The sequence below is a fragment of the Giraffa tippelskirchi genome, chromosome 4, assembly GCF_054371585.1.
Source record: "Giraffa tippelskirchi isolate mGirTip1 chromosome 4, T2T-mGirTip1v1.2.pri, whole genome shotgun sequence".
NCBI classification, from domain to species: domain Eukaryota; kingdom Metazoa; phylum Chordata; class Mammalia; order Artiodactyla; family Giraffidae; genus Giraffa; species Giraffa tippelskirchi.
This window is the reverse complement of record NC_137278.1, coordinates 98,487,112-98,501,664: the sequence shown is the minus strand read 5'-3', so window position 1 is coordinate 98,501,664 and position 14,553 is coordinate 98,487,112. Positions and strand designations below refer to the sequence as shown.

Genomic DNA, 14,553 nt, shown 5'->3' with positions numbered 1-14,553 from the left:
TCACTGCAGATGGGACCTCAGTGCAAGCCAACCACGTCACCTGGTTCCCAGGGGAGAAAGAGTACTTGTACTGGTTTCCATCCCACCACTGTGCCTTCCTAAGGTATTTCCGGTTCTGATCCCATGTGACCTTCGCTTTAAGAAACCAACTTCAGCTTCCCTGGCGGCTCAGTGATAAAGAATCCACCTGCCAATGCAGGGCACACGGGTTCAATCCCTGGCCCAGGAAGATTCCACATGCTGCAGGACAACTAAGCCCGTGTGTCACAACTACCGAGCCTGTGCTCTAGAGCCTGGGAACCACTGAAGCCTGAGTGCCCTAGAGCCCTTGCTCTGCAACAAGAGAAGCCACTGCAATGAGAGGCTGGCTCACTGAAACTCGAGAGGAGCCCCTGCTCACCTCAACTAGAGAAAGCCCGTGAGCAGCAATGAAGACCCAGCACAGCCATAACTGCTGCTGCTGCTGCTGCTAAGTCGCTTCAGTCGTGTCCGACTCTGTGCGACCCCACAGACGGCAGCCCACCAGGCTCCGCTGTCTCTGGGATTCTCCAGGCAAGAATACTGGAGTGGGTTGCCATTTCCTTCTCCAGTGCATGAAAGGGAAAAGTGAAAGTGAAGTCGCTGAGTCGTGTCCGACTCGTAGCGACCCCATGGACTGTAGCCTACCAGGCTCCTCCATCCATGGGATTTTCCAGGCAAGAGTACTGGAGTGGGGTGCCATTGCCTTCTCCACAGCCATAACTAGACAAATCTTTTTTTTAAAAAAAAGGAAAAAAAACCCAACTTCTACGTGAGACAGGCTCACTGTAATCCCAGGGGGAGAGCAGGTGACCTAGACCAAGTACTACAGGAGAACTGCTCAGGTGCCCGCCTGGGACAGGGCGACCGGAAAGGCCGGCTCTTTCTGCCTGTCCTCGGCCCCCAGCACCGTCAGAGCCATTGCCAGGCTGCACGTCCCAGTGTCAAAGCCGCCTGTTTCCTCCACTTCCCTTGAACCCTTGGATGAGAGTTGAATGAGCCCCAAACTGGCATGAATTGGGCAGAATGGCGTTTAGGTGAAGAGAACCAGGAGCAAGGTCTCTGTACATGGTCCGGTCCGGCGCGCTCTGCCTCGGAGATGCTGTCCTCTGAACCCCTGCCATTCCGAGCGCTGGTTATTCACCAGGGCACACAGGGCCCTCACTTGGGAGGCACACTGAGGTGGGGAGGAGAGTAGGCTGCTTTATCCTGGGAGGAATTTGCTCTGAGTCTTTGAGTACAAACGCTGTAAAATTACCGTAAAATTACCGCTAACCTCAAAGAAACGAAGGCCCTCCCTGCTCACCTCATCTCCCGCAGTAAGTAATCCAAACTGTTGACATAGCACTCTGAGCTCCCAGAAGCGAGCTGGCGAAACCATACGGGAATGGATGTCAAAGACAAAGACAAAGACAGAGGGAGAAAAAAAACTGATCAATGTTAAGCCTTCTATTTAGTTCACTTTTCTGAACAGGCAGTACATTCACTCGATTAAAACAATCAGAAAGCATAAAGGCACACAGTATGAGGACTTCGCCTCACCTCCACCCCTGGCCCCCTGGGTCCCTCCCAACAGGTGACCTCAGGTGTCCACTGCTGGAGACCTTGTTCACACAGAGATGCAATCAGGAATACATCAGACTCTCCTTCAACACAAATGGTAGTGTAGTACACCTGCTATTCTGTACTTAGCTCTGATTTTCAATTAACAGTATGTCTTCAGGGTCATTCCATATCAATACTAAAGAGATAATTAAAAAAAAACCACCACTTCCATGGTATTCTGAAGTATGATAATAACATAATTTACTAGTTCCCTAGTAATAGGCATTTTGGTTATTGGCAATCTTGGGCTATTACACATAAATAGGTCCTATTCTTAGAATACATTTCCTGGATCTACGGGCGCTCAAATGTCCCCAAAGTCTTCCCAGCAACCACGTTTTATTCCCAGTTTGAAGTTCATCACTGAAGTTTCCACTTTGGAATTCCCAAGTCGCTGGACCACAGTTAGCCCGAGGCTTTGTGCCTGACCTAGCCCAGATCCATGACCTCAACCTTGGCTGCGAAAGCCTTGAGGGGCCCCGCACCACCCCAAGCATTTCTGTTAGGAGTTAGAGGCAGAAATAAAGGTGAAGACAGCCCAGCCTTGGGGGCCCAAGCTCCCAGTCACGAGGGCCCAGGGGCTGGGGAGAGGTCAGAGGGTGTGTGGCCAAGAAAAAGCTATGGTCAAGGGGAGGGGGCCGAAGGAGGGTAGCTGGGGTGTGGCTGAAGAGGAGTGGCCACAAAGGGATAGCCTGGCGAGTACTCTGGAGAAGTGGCCAGAGAGGGGTGGCATGGAGGGGAGGCCCCTGGCTTACCGAGGTGTGGGTGCCCATCCCAGGAGTTGCAGCCTCTGGGCTGGTCCCTGCCATGTTCCAGAACGGCTCCTCCAGCAAGGTCAGGCCTCCTACTCGATCCAGGTCCTGGGGCTCCTGCTCTGACACCTCGGGGAGCTGGTGAGCCAGCCTCCCCAGGCCCCAAGGCCCTGGGGCTGGGTCCCCCCTGTTGTCCTGTGGGACCCTCAGATTCAGGAACGCCACAGGCGGCGGGCTCCAGTCATTGGGGAATGTGTTCCCGGCAGCCTGCATCTTGGGCTTTTTTGACGACTTGGGGGCTGGAGCAGAGGTGGGACTGCAGAGGCGCCGGGTGGGGTGCGGGAGCCCCTGGTACAGCGGATGGTCGAAGCAGCTGCCCTTCAGGTTGGGCAGGAGGATGGGACTGGTGGTGGTGGCCTGGACGTCTGTGGATGGGACAGAGAGCTGCAGAGTCCCCAGTGGCCCACCACCTTCCCAGCCCCCAGGCCACTCTGACGAGGAGGAGGCAGCAAGCAAGGGGAGCCTATCAACTGGGTTTCCCACTCCCTCGTGGCCCCAAACCTCAGAAGGGCTCCACCTACACAGGTGAGAGATACCTACCTTCTCTCCAAGGAAGGTCTAGCACCACCTTCTCGGGCCCGGCCATCGGCAAGCCACTGGGAGTTTTACCCTGGAAGGAACCACCCATCAGGTGAGGCTAGCCTTCCAAAGGGCCAAGCGCTTGAGAGAAGGGCCCTGGGCCCCGGGAAGGAACTGCCCTCCTCCAGCTCCATGCCAGGGACCCAGCACGTGCTCCATGAACGTCAAGTTGCTAAGGTCAAGGAGGCTCCATCTGACCTCTCATTTCAAGGATGCAATGCGCAAGTGTACAGACATCAATATTTTTAAAACCTGTATGAAATGAAAATCAGCACAGCCCCAAGGAAAGGCCATATTCTAAAACGATATCCTGGGACTTCCCTGATGGTTCCAGTGGTTAAGACTCTGTGCTTCCAATGCAGGGGGTTTGGGTTCGATCCCTGGTTGGGGAACTAAGATCCCATATGCCATGCAGCACGGCCAAAAAATAAAAAATAAAAATGAAACAACATCCTGTGCATCTTGCTTGCTTGGTGTCACCCCCGTGAGGCTCTTTGTTAAGAAGGGGCTGGACAGGGCTGTCTGGTCCCTCCCATCTCCCCAGCATCAGCACAGACCTGGCACACGGTAGGCTGGGTGCATTTCTGTAGAATGAATGAATGATTTCAAGAGACCCTGGTGCTCCAATAAGCCTGCTCCTGTGTTCGCAGCTGCCTGTCCTCAGCTAAGGTGGACCCAGCCACATACACAGACATCTCTCATCATAGCAGGCCCAGGCTCAGACAACACGAAACGCAGATGAAAGGCTAATGTCTGAATGACTAACGATCAAAGGAAATGACAGCTTACAAAAAAAGCTCAAATACTCACTCAACAAGGGTTCAAACTCAACAACAACAAAAGAAACCCAAATCAATATGACTATGAAGTATTATTCAATAATAAGAAAACAATCAGAAACTTAAAAATTTATAACAATGAATGCTGACATGGCTATGAAGACATGCACGACTGTTAGCACTATCTAACTGGCATATTCTTTTTAGAGAGTAATCTAACAATATAAAAATCACTGCAAAATGTCCAAATCAAGGAGTTAGGAACCCCAGAAATCTGTGCCTCCACAAATGCAATAATTAAGCTGGAAAAAACCGTCAGGACCAACACTTACGGAACTCTGAAATCTAATAAAAAACTAACAACAATGAAGGGAGTGTTTAAAGAAGAAGGATCTGCTAGATGTCAGCAGGACTGTGATCTTCCTTTTGATCTGACCTTCCCAACACCCCCAGCTCCCAGCTCAGAGGCAGTGGTGGGGGTGGCATTGGTGGTGTGGTTTGCGGCTCCAGTGAGGCAACACAAACTTTGTTCTTGAAGAACTGTGGTTGTATGTTTTGACCTGTTTTGCAGCTCCCAAAAGAATCAACTCAGGTCTTGCTTTTGTTTTACACCCACTCCCCCACTGGAACTTTCTTAGGGCTGGAGTGTCCTCCTGGGTGGCATTTCATGAAATCATTTAAAGATAAATCTACCAGTCATAGCCACCTGGGGCAAAGAACTGACAGGTGGGACAAGCAGCCAGAGGACCGAGCGGCCGGAAAAGGAAGAGGCTGAGGAAGGAGATGATGGAGAAAGAAAAAAGTTTTAAAAAGGTCTCATGGGACTTCCTGGGTGGTCCGGTGGTTAAGATGCCTCACTTCCAATGCAGGGGGCATGGGTTCGAACTCTGGTGTTGGAACTAAGATCCTACATGCCAGTGTGGTATGGCCGAAAAAAAAAAACCACTGATTAATAACTAAAATATAAGTTAACAAACAAACCAAAAGAAAGAGAGAGAAAATGAGAAAATTCTGAACAGAAAAGTATTTCAAATTTCTAAAATAAATAAATAGTTCCCATGTAAAGCAGAGTGTCTAGAAAGCCACATGCACGCCCAGGACTAAGGCATGCCAGTGAAAGACTTGAGAAGCCCATAAGCTTTCTCCTCTGTTCACCGTTGTTACTGTTTGGTCAACAACAACAGAAGAGTGCCGTACGACTCTTTTGCAGCCCCACGGACTATAGCCCACCAGGCTCCTCTAACCGTGGGATTTTCTAGGAAAGAATACTGGAGTGAGTTGCCATTCCCTTCAGGAGATCTTCCCAACCCAGGGGTCAAACCTGTGTCTCCTACATTGCCAGGTGGATTCTTTACCACTGAGACTACTCATTAGGCTCCCCGTAATCAGGGAGTGAAGGGTAAGGCAGAGTTGCCAAAGGCCTGGCTAAGTGTTGAAGGGAGACTCCAACTCAGAACCAATCTGCAGAGCCTGGAAGAGTTTCGTCATTGTATGGGCTCTAGGCATTTCAGGAAATCTATAAAATAGCCAGCTGGCCATAAAGCTAAAGCAACAGTGACTTTGGTGACCACATACAACAAAATAATTGTCTTTTGGGGGCTTCCCTGGTGGCTCAGCTGGTAAAGAATCCGCCTGCAATGCAGGAGACCTGGGTTCAATCCCTGGATTGGGAAGATTCCCTAGAGAAGGGAAAGGCTACCCACTCCAGTATTCTCGCCTGGAGAATTCCATGGACTGTATATAGTCCACGGGGTCGCAAAGAATTGGATGTGACTGGGAAACTTTCACTTACAAAAATAGTTTTGAAAAGTCATTACATGAACACTATCACTCACAGCCAGTGGCAACAGCGAACTCTTATTTCCAGAGTTAATGCATTATAATATCTAAAGACAAGAAAACTGCCCCCAAAACCAAGCAAATGCTTTGGTGCTCAGAAGTCCATGGAGATGATAAGATAAAATGTAAAAAGAGAAAAAAAAAAATGTAAAAAGAGTCAGAAACTGCTGATACAAGGAGACCAATTCCACGTAAAAAGCTGTGTGCAGTGAGGGGATGGGGGTGGTGAGGGGGTGGGCGGGGAGGCTATGTTCTCCCTTTCAAATCAGTTTCTTTTCTGAGCACAAGTGCTTTCTGTGTCTTCCTAACAATGCGGCGCTCACTAAGTTTAGGAGACACAGCACAGCCTTTGTTCCAGTCCAGAGTCTCTGGCTTTTGCCATTCCACTTTCAAGATCATGACAAGCAGCTCACTCTGGTCCCTGACAGCTCAGCCGTTCAGGGCTCTGGATGGGAGGATAATGGGGTTGCCAAGGGGTGGGCCATCCTGATGAGTGAGGAAGCTGCACTTTCATCCCCACACTGAGCTGGGGTGGGGTGGGGGTGGGGGTCCTTGCTCTTGCTGCATCACCTGAGTGCACAGAGGAAATCTTATCTCCATACTCCAGTGCCCAGTCCAGGGCCAAGCCCAGAAGGAAGCTCAGAAAACTAGGCAGACTTCCCTGGTGGTTCTGTGGTTGAGAATCTCCCTTCCAATGCAGGGGCCGTGGGTTCCATCCCTGGTCGGGGAGCTAAGATTCCCACATGTTGCAGCTAGAGAGTCCACACATCACAACTAGAGAATGAGTGCCACAACTGCTGAACCTGCGTGCAATAAGAGAAGCCATGCACCACAACAAAGATGCAGCGCAGCCGAAAGAAAAAAAAACAACTAGGTGGTCGATGCTATTGTGCATTTATGTGTCAGCTTGGGTGGCCTTAACAAAATACCATAGGCTGGGGGGTTGCTTAAACCACAGATTTATTTCTCATGGCTCTGGAGGCTGGAAGTGGCTCTGGAGTGCTGGCAAGGCAGGTTGCATTCCGAGGGCTTTTCTTGTGCTTTGTGGTGGGACTGCCATCTCTCTTGACCTCTCTTTTATGGACTCATGGGACAGGGAGTGGGACAGGGCAGGGAGAGGGAGAGAAAGTGAACCTAAGTGTGGGCTCTGGTCTCTTCCTTTGCTAAGGTCACTAATTGGAGCATGGGGTCCCACCCTCATGACCTAATTTAACCCTAATTTCCTCCCAAAGGCCCCATCTACAAATAATATCACATTGAGGGTGAAGGCTTCAATGCAAGCATTTGGGGGGAGATGGACACAGTTCAGTCCATCGTGATATGCAATATATCAAACATTACTATGCTAGGTACAAATCAAATGAATCAACTTGAACGGACAATATACATGCAGAAAAGGGAACCACGGTGAGAATACAGCTTGATGAACTTTCACCAAGTAAACACACCCAGGTAACCATGTTGTTGTCGCTGTTGTTTAGTTGCTAAGTCGTGTCTGACTCTTTCGAGACCCCATGGACTACAGCCCACCAGGCTCCTTTGTCCATGGGATTTCCCAGGCAAGAATACCAGAGAATTCCTTTTCCAGGGGATCTTGCCAACCCAGGGATCAAACCTATGTCTCCTGCATTGGCAGGCAGATTCTTTGCCAGTGAGCCACCAGGTAAGCCCAGGTAACCATGACGCAAGTCCAAAAAATAGCATATACCAGCACCCCAGAGTCCTCCTCACACTCCCTCCTGGTCAGGACGCCATCCTCTGCTCAAAAGGTAGGTCTTAACACCACAGATTTGTCTGCTTGCTTTTTGAATAATGTGTAAATGAATCACACGGTATGGATTCTTTTGTGTCAGACTTCTTTTGTTCAGTGTCATGTTTTCATTGCTCTGCAGTGTTTCATTGTATGAATACAGGCTCAACTCTTCTACTCCAGATGGACATATTCATTGTTTTCGGCTTTTGACTACTATGAGTAATGCTTGCATGAACATTGTTACACTTGCATTTTGTGCACACACAGCCACATACCCACACACCCAGCCACACACACTTCTGTTGAGAATGCACGTAGGTGTCAAATTGATGGGTCACAGCAATAGTTATGTTCATTTGTGGTAGAAAAGGTCAAACAATTACAAAGAGGTAGAATGGGTGGGACCTCCCTGATGGTCCAGTGGTTAAGAATCTGCCTGCCAGTGCAGGGGACACATGTTTGATCCCTCGTGTGGGAAGATTTTCCATGCCTCAGGGCAACTAAGCCCGTGCACCGCAACCACCGAAGCCCATGTGCTTGAGGCCTTTGCTCTGCAACAGAAGAAGCCACCGTAAGGAGACACCTGTGCACCGCGACTCGAGAGCAGCCCCTGCTCATCACAAGTGAAGAAAGCCCAAGCGCAGCAATGAAGACCCAGAGCAGCCAAAAATTAAATAAAAAGACAAAGAATTCCACATGACCTGCATCCAAATCTCTCAAATGTTAATATCTCACTATATTTGCTTTATCACTACCTCTAACATGTGTGTGTGCATGTGTGTGTGTACATCTATGATCTTGACACTGTTGAAGAGTACTGGCTACTCACTTTGTAGATTCTATACATTTGGGTTTATGTGACGCTTCCTCATGACTGGATTCAGGTTATATGTCTGGGGCAGGAACATACAGGTTCAGTGGTATGTCCTCTTCAGAGCCTCATATCAGAACGCACAGATGTCAATTTGTTCCATTACTGATGTTGCTACTAATAACTTTCATCTCCTGGCGAAGCTGATATCTGACAGGTATCACCACCACAATATCACTATTTTCTTTTTGCTGTAATTAATCAACATCTTATGAGAAGATCCTTTGAGACTATGTAAACATCCTCTTTCTCATCATACTTTCCTTTCCTAGTTTCAGCATCAATTGATGATTCTCATCTCAATTTTTATGGGAACGGTTGAAAATTAGTGTTTGTTTTTAATGACTTCAAATTTTGCAAAGATCTTTCAGTAACCATTGTGTGTACATGTGTGCTCAGTCCCTTCAGTCGTGTCTGACTCTTTCTGACCCCATGGACTATAGCCTACCAGGCTCCTCTGTCCATGTGATTCTCCAGGCAAAAATACTGGAGTGGGTTGCCATGCCCTCCTCCAGGGGATCTCCCCAACCCAGGGATCGAACCCAAGTCTCCTGTGTTTCCTGCATTGCAGGCAGATTCTTTTACCATTGAACCACCAAGGAAGCCCACAGTAATAACCAGTACTTCTCACAAATCAAATGGGAACTGGAAAATCATCAGACAGTTCAGTCATTCAGTCGTGTCCAACTCTCTGTGACCCCATGGACTGCAGCACACCAGGGTTTCCTGTCCATCAACAACTCCCAGAGTTTCCCCAAACTCATGTCCATTGAGTCAGTGATGCCATCCAACCATCTCATCCTCTGTCGTCCCTTTCTCCTCCTGCCCTCAATCTTTCTCAGCATCAGGGTCTTTTCCAATGAGTCAGTTCTTCCATCATCAGACATTTACCATTAAAACATCCTCAAAGTCCCCTTCAAAGATTAAAAAAACAAACAAAAACAAAAAACCTGGCAGACTGGTGGTGGCAGCGGAGGTGGCTGCATTCTCAGGCAAACTGTAACCCTCCCCCGAAGGCCCGAGAGGCAGCTGAAGGAGACAGAGATCACTGCACCTCAAAGGCTCCACTTCTGTACAAACCACCTGCAGACAATCCCGGTGCAAGCTGAGAAAAGACGTTTGGCATGCTCAAAGCACCTCATTCTAGAAGAAGCACACAAGGTCACCCAGGGCAGGGTGGGGGCAGGATGAAGGCTGGCAGATCTGGAGGGCCCTGGGGTCAGCTCATGTCTTCTCTGAAGACAAAGAAGAAGATGAACCTTGGCCCATGTTTCCAGGACAGTCTCATTCCTGCCTGTAGCTTTCCCCAGGCTGGGACCGGCTCATCTGTTCAAACACCAAACCCAGCACAGACAACCTGCTACACCAGCTGGAATCCTGCTCTCCTGCGGCTTAACTAGTTAGGCTCTCTGGGGGCAAAGTCACCAAGAAAGCTGACACAGAAGCAGGTTCAAAAATTTATAAGTGGACTTGCGTTATGTCATTTAGTCGCTAAGTCATGTCTGACTTTTTGCGACCCCACGGACTGTAGCCCCACCAGGCTCCTCTGTCCATGCGGTTCTCCAGGCAAGAATACAGGACTGGGTTGCCATTTCCTTCTCCAGGGGATCTTGCTAACCCAGGGATCCAACCTGAGTCTTCTGTATTGGCAGGCGGGATTTTTTGTTTTTCTTTTACTGCTGAGTCACCAGGGAAGCCCGTAAGTGGACTAATAAGCCCCAAAAGCTCATTCTGAAAGCTGAGGGTTAGAAATAAGAAAGATGAGGGCTGGAAAGATGTGAGCCTCCAGGTTAGCTCACAGACTCAGCAACCCACCAAGCAGCTGCACAGAGGACTGAGGGCTGGGAACAGAGTCTTGACCCAGAAGATGATTCCTCTGGGATGAGGCCTGACCTGGGCACTGCGAGACAACGTGCCCCAACGTGTCCAGTACAGTTCCACTCAGCAAACCCAATTTAGCATGTCTGCTGCATCAGGCCTTGTGCTGAGCCCTCAGACACCAAGGAAGGGGAAGAGAAGGTCTCTGCCCTTGAACTTGCAAGCAGTGGGAAGTGTCTGCCAAGAGACAGACCCAGGGTCACCAAGACTCCAGCAGATGATGGAGCCTGGGCCCCACTGCCCCAACAGGTGTATTCAGATTGGCTGGTTGTGAGCAGGCTCGTGGATTAGGGTCACCTGCCCAGTGGGCAGCTAAGCCTGGCTGCCACAAAACACCGGTCACTCAAAGCTATTGCACTACCAGTGGTTGTACAGCAGTCCAATTTTCCCTATAAAGGAGACACAGCCACCGGCTATTTCTTTCCTCTCCAGCCCACAAAGGAATACATTTTCATGCTTGTACCTGTTGCTCCTGGCTTTTACCAACCCCCTCCCTCCAGTTCCTTAAAAATATCAGCATCTTCAATGAAGAAACAAGCCATGATACAGTCTAATAAGAGGTCATCTTTTCTGCCTGAATCTCCAACTCTGAAAACTGCAACTCATCGGAGCTAGGATAATTCTGATTTTAAAAGCACTGTGGGCACTTCCCTGGTGGTCTGGAGGTTGAGACAAACCAGGGGGCACTGATTTGATCCCTGGTTTCCCTGGTCAGAGAACTAAGATCTCATGTGTTGCTCGGTGTGCCAAAAAAAACAGAAAAGCACTGTGACTTTTTGTTCAACGAAGAAACATAAAAAGCTGCTAAGTGAACAATGGCACAAAGGAAATCACCATCCACCATGGGACCCAGCTCAACATCGAGCTGTGAAAATGTGAACAAAGATGCATTCCTGAATCAATTAAAATGATAATTATGGTTAGTCAACAGGCTCCAAGCACTGCGTACTTGGTGTCAAGACAGGAACACACCAGAGAACAAAAGTGATGATGTCAGGGCCCTGCGCCAGTCAAACGGGGAGACACACTCATTGTCTAAACTTTACTTCTGTTGTCTCCCTCCCAAGCCCCAACCACCCAACCATCCAGGGCCTGTTCCTCCTCGTTTTCACACATATTCTTTCCAGGTTAAGAAAACCATCTTAGGGACTTCCCTGGTAGTCCAGTGGCTAAGACTCCAGGTTCCCAAGGCAGGGGGCTTGGGTTCAATCTCTGGTAAGGTAACAAGATCCCACACACCGCAACTAAAGCTACTGCACGCTACAACGAATATCGAAGACCCTGAATGCCACGACTAAGACTTGACATGGTCAAATAAATAAATATTTTAAAAAAGGAAACCATCTTAGAGCATGGGCCTCTGGTCTGGCCATGCTCCCTCCTCCCCAGTCCAGCCCAGGAACTGGGGCTCCATCTTCCAAACACACCCCACGGCAGGGTTAGTGCCTCCCCAAGTCCCTTAAACCCAACCCCAAAGCTTTTAATGTTCGGCCTGTGTTCCCAGCCTCTCCCACTCTTCAGCATGCTCTCATGTGTGATTTCAGCAGATCACCTCACTGTTTTTGTTTTTTTACTTTCCAGGCTACAAGAAAAATAAAACAATCTGTCTTAAAACATGACTACCAGGCCAAATAATTATAGGTACCAGAGTGTTTTGAGCCTTTGGTATATAAAGAGATCCAAGATTAACTCAGAATATAACTGTGCTTCTTATGAAGATCGCTTCTTCAAGATGCCGTATTCCTAACACCATGCTTTTTATCTGTCCTTTTAAACAAATATTTAATAGCTCAGGAATGTTAGTCAGGGCAGAGACTCCCATCAGCAAGGACTCAGCTCACAATGTGAAAGATGAAGCGAGATGAGTTTCATCCACAAAGAAAAGCCAAAGAGTCTCCAGCATCATAAACCACACACCCATCAAACTGGGAAGAGGCTGGGAAGAGAAAGCCCTTCTGGAAAGAAAAACAGCCGTGACCCTTTGTGCCCTGGGAAACATGAAAAACAAGCAAACAACAACAAACCATCAAATCAAAACATAAACTGATTCCAAATCAGTCTGAAGAAATTTCCACCCCAATAAAGCAAACCATGGCTTGGCGACTGCGCCACCCGGGGGGAGGAGGGCCTGGCCAGTCTTGGTCAGGGCAATCCCGATAACCAGATTAGAGTCAACCGCAAACACGCACACACACCGGTAGAACAAAGGAATCCATGAAAACACAAGACAGGAGAGCTGACCAGCGCTGGGCTTGGGACCTACCGCGGTTTGGCGGGGGTGGGGGCGGTGGGAGGTGGGTACTGTGGCTGCCATGCCGCTTGAGGATCCTTAGCCTCAGTTTCCTCACCTGTAAAATGGAGCTGACCAGTCTACCCCCTGAGTCACAGGACCGAAGGCCACACAGGGAGCCCACACCACGGAGGCCTGGCAGGGCGGGACTCGGGAGGGCCCGGTTGGTGGCAGGGGACCCGGCCAGCTACTGGGGACAGGGAGTGGGTACAGGCCTCTAGGACGGTGAGCGTGGAGGACGGGGGACCGGTGGGCCAGGTGGGGACAGGCGCGGGTCTCCAGGGCCTCCCCGCGCTCAACGCTGACCTGGTCACCAACAGCCCCTAGTTACAGGCTCCGCGACGGCTGCTCTCAGCGGCCCCGCACCCCGCTACTTGCAACACACATGCGCAGCCCCACCACGTGCGCGCCACGTGCGCGTCCTCTAGGGTGCGCACCTGCCCTGGTGGCTCATCGCAACAGCTTGATCGTTCCCACTACTCCTATCAGACCCCACCCTCTCAGGCAAATCCCCGAGTAAGTCGCTAAATCCTAGGCAGGATGGCTTCCGTTTTACGGTTGAGGACACCGAGGCCCAGGGGGAAAGAGCCACTTGCAAAGGCACACGAACAGAAGGAGCTGGCTTCAAGATTTCATTCCAGAACAGATCTGCTCTTCCCACCTCTTTGGTACTTTTTTAAACTGGGAGACCCTACAGGCTTGGTGTGTTGAGAACACTCGGCTCATAACCACCAACCACTTTATGATTCCTCACATGTATCTGAGTGTGTGTGAATATCTGTGTGCACTTTGGAGGATGTCGGCCCTCAGATTCACACTCAACAATGGATTGAGCCCCAACCCAGTGCCTGGCACTGAGCTGGGCCATTTACACATTATTCCTCTTTATCCTCTGCCAGTCCTGTCATCAGTTAAAACCCACATCCTGCTCTTCCGTGGACTGATTTTTAGTTAGGCATCACGGATAACTTATTAAAATGATCCCCTTACACGGTTTTTAAGACAGGATGGTGGTAGAGCTGCTGCTGGAACTCCAGGGAAGCCCATACTCTGCGGGAGCCCCTATTCTGGGGCCAGGGTGTGATGGGTGGGGAGGCAGCAGCCCTACTGTGCTGAGAGGCTCTCCCAGCAACATTGCTTCTTGATTTTCTTTGATCAACACCTCTAGGAGTTCGGGCCCTTTAATTCATCTTACTTCCAGTTGTCAAAAGGGATAATGGGGAGGTTCAAAGGATCCTATCTGAACTCCTTACTGTTCTTTTGAGAATTCCTGCTATTTTAAATGTTTTAAACATATAGAGGTTAGACCCATTTTAGTGAACATCATTTCTAAGTTTAAGATAGGCAAAATTGAAAATAATTACACAAGAATAGTGCTTTTCAGTATATAAATGCTTCCTCCAATTTTACCTCTTCACAGCAGGCTGGAGGGCATTATTACTACTTTCATTATTCAGATGGAGAAACTGAGGTTTGGAGGCCACCAACTTGGCTCAGGGCCATAAATGGGGTTATAAGAGGAAGCAGTGAAGCCCAGGACTCTCTGTGCTCCCGGTCTATCTTCTTCCACATCTCCTAGGGTTTTGCCTTCACTTTAGGGACCTGTTGTCCTACTTCTTTGTTTGCGTTCAGGCTCTGTGTCTTTGAGGCCATCCACAATCTTCCCAGAGGACCCTGAGAGAGAAAAGGAGGTTTGAGCACAAGGATGCTTCAGTAGCTCAGGGACTACAGGAGAGGACCTCTGCCTGTCTACCTCCTCCTCTTCCTCCATCTCCTCTCCCTGAAATCTCTGTTCCCTTAGGCCCTACCCCATGGGACCACCTGCTGTGCATGTCTCCTTCTAGTGGTTTGATCTCTTAACCCAGTTAAAAAACCGTGTACCTAAGAGTCCTTTGAATAGTGACCCTAGTAATGGGACTGACTCAGGGAAGCTGGCCTTTCTTCTTTCCAAGTTATGCCATGTGAGTAGCTGCTTGGTCTTTCAAAGGCCAGCCTGGAGTGATACTTTCAGTTATTTTATTCATCCAAGGCTTCTACTTCATGTAATTATCATTTATTGATCCTCTAGTAGGTGCTGCATGTATGATATAGGTTGTAATTTAATCCTTTTTAAAGATCCTGCAAAAGGG

General features: G+C 49.2%; 1 protein-coding gene across 15 annotated transcripts in view; it reads right to left on the bottom strand.

The window, feature by feature from the left end:
- Positions 1-12,777, bottom strand: part of FAM178B (family with sequence similarity 178 member B) — a 106,043-nt gene extending 93,266 nt beyond the window's left edge. For 7 of the 15 annotated variants that reach the window (XM_081484589.1, XM_081484593.1, XM_081484594.1 and 4 more), the window contains exons 1-4: positions 12,483-12,777; positions 2,976-3,045; positions 2,379-2,800; positions 1,325-1,386 (exon numbers count right to left, since the gene is read on the bottom strand). In XM_081484589.1, the coding sequence (XP_081340715.1) occupies positions 1,325-1,386; positions 2,379-2,800; positions 2,976-3,021 (530 nt within the window). In that variant the 5' untranslated portion in view covers positions 3,022-3,045; positions 12,483-12,777. The remainder of the gene's footprint in view (positions 1-1,324; positions 1,387-2,378; positions 2,801-2,975; positions 3,046-12,482) is intronic. The other 8 variants (XM_081484591.1, XM_081484592.1, XM_081484595.1 and 5 more) reach the window with 2 other exon arrangements.
- Positions 12,778-14,553: the final 1,776 nt, after the last annotated feature.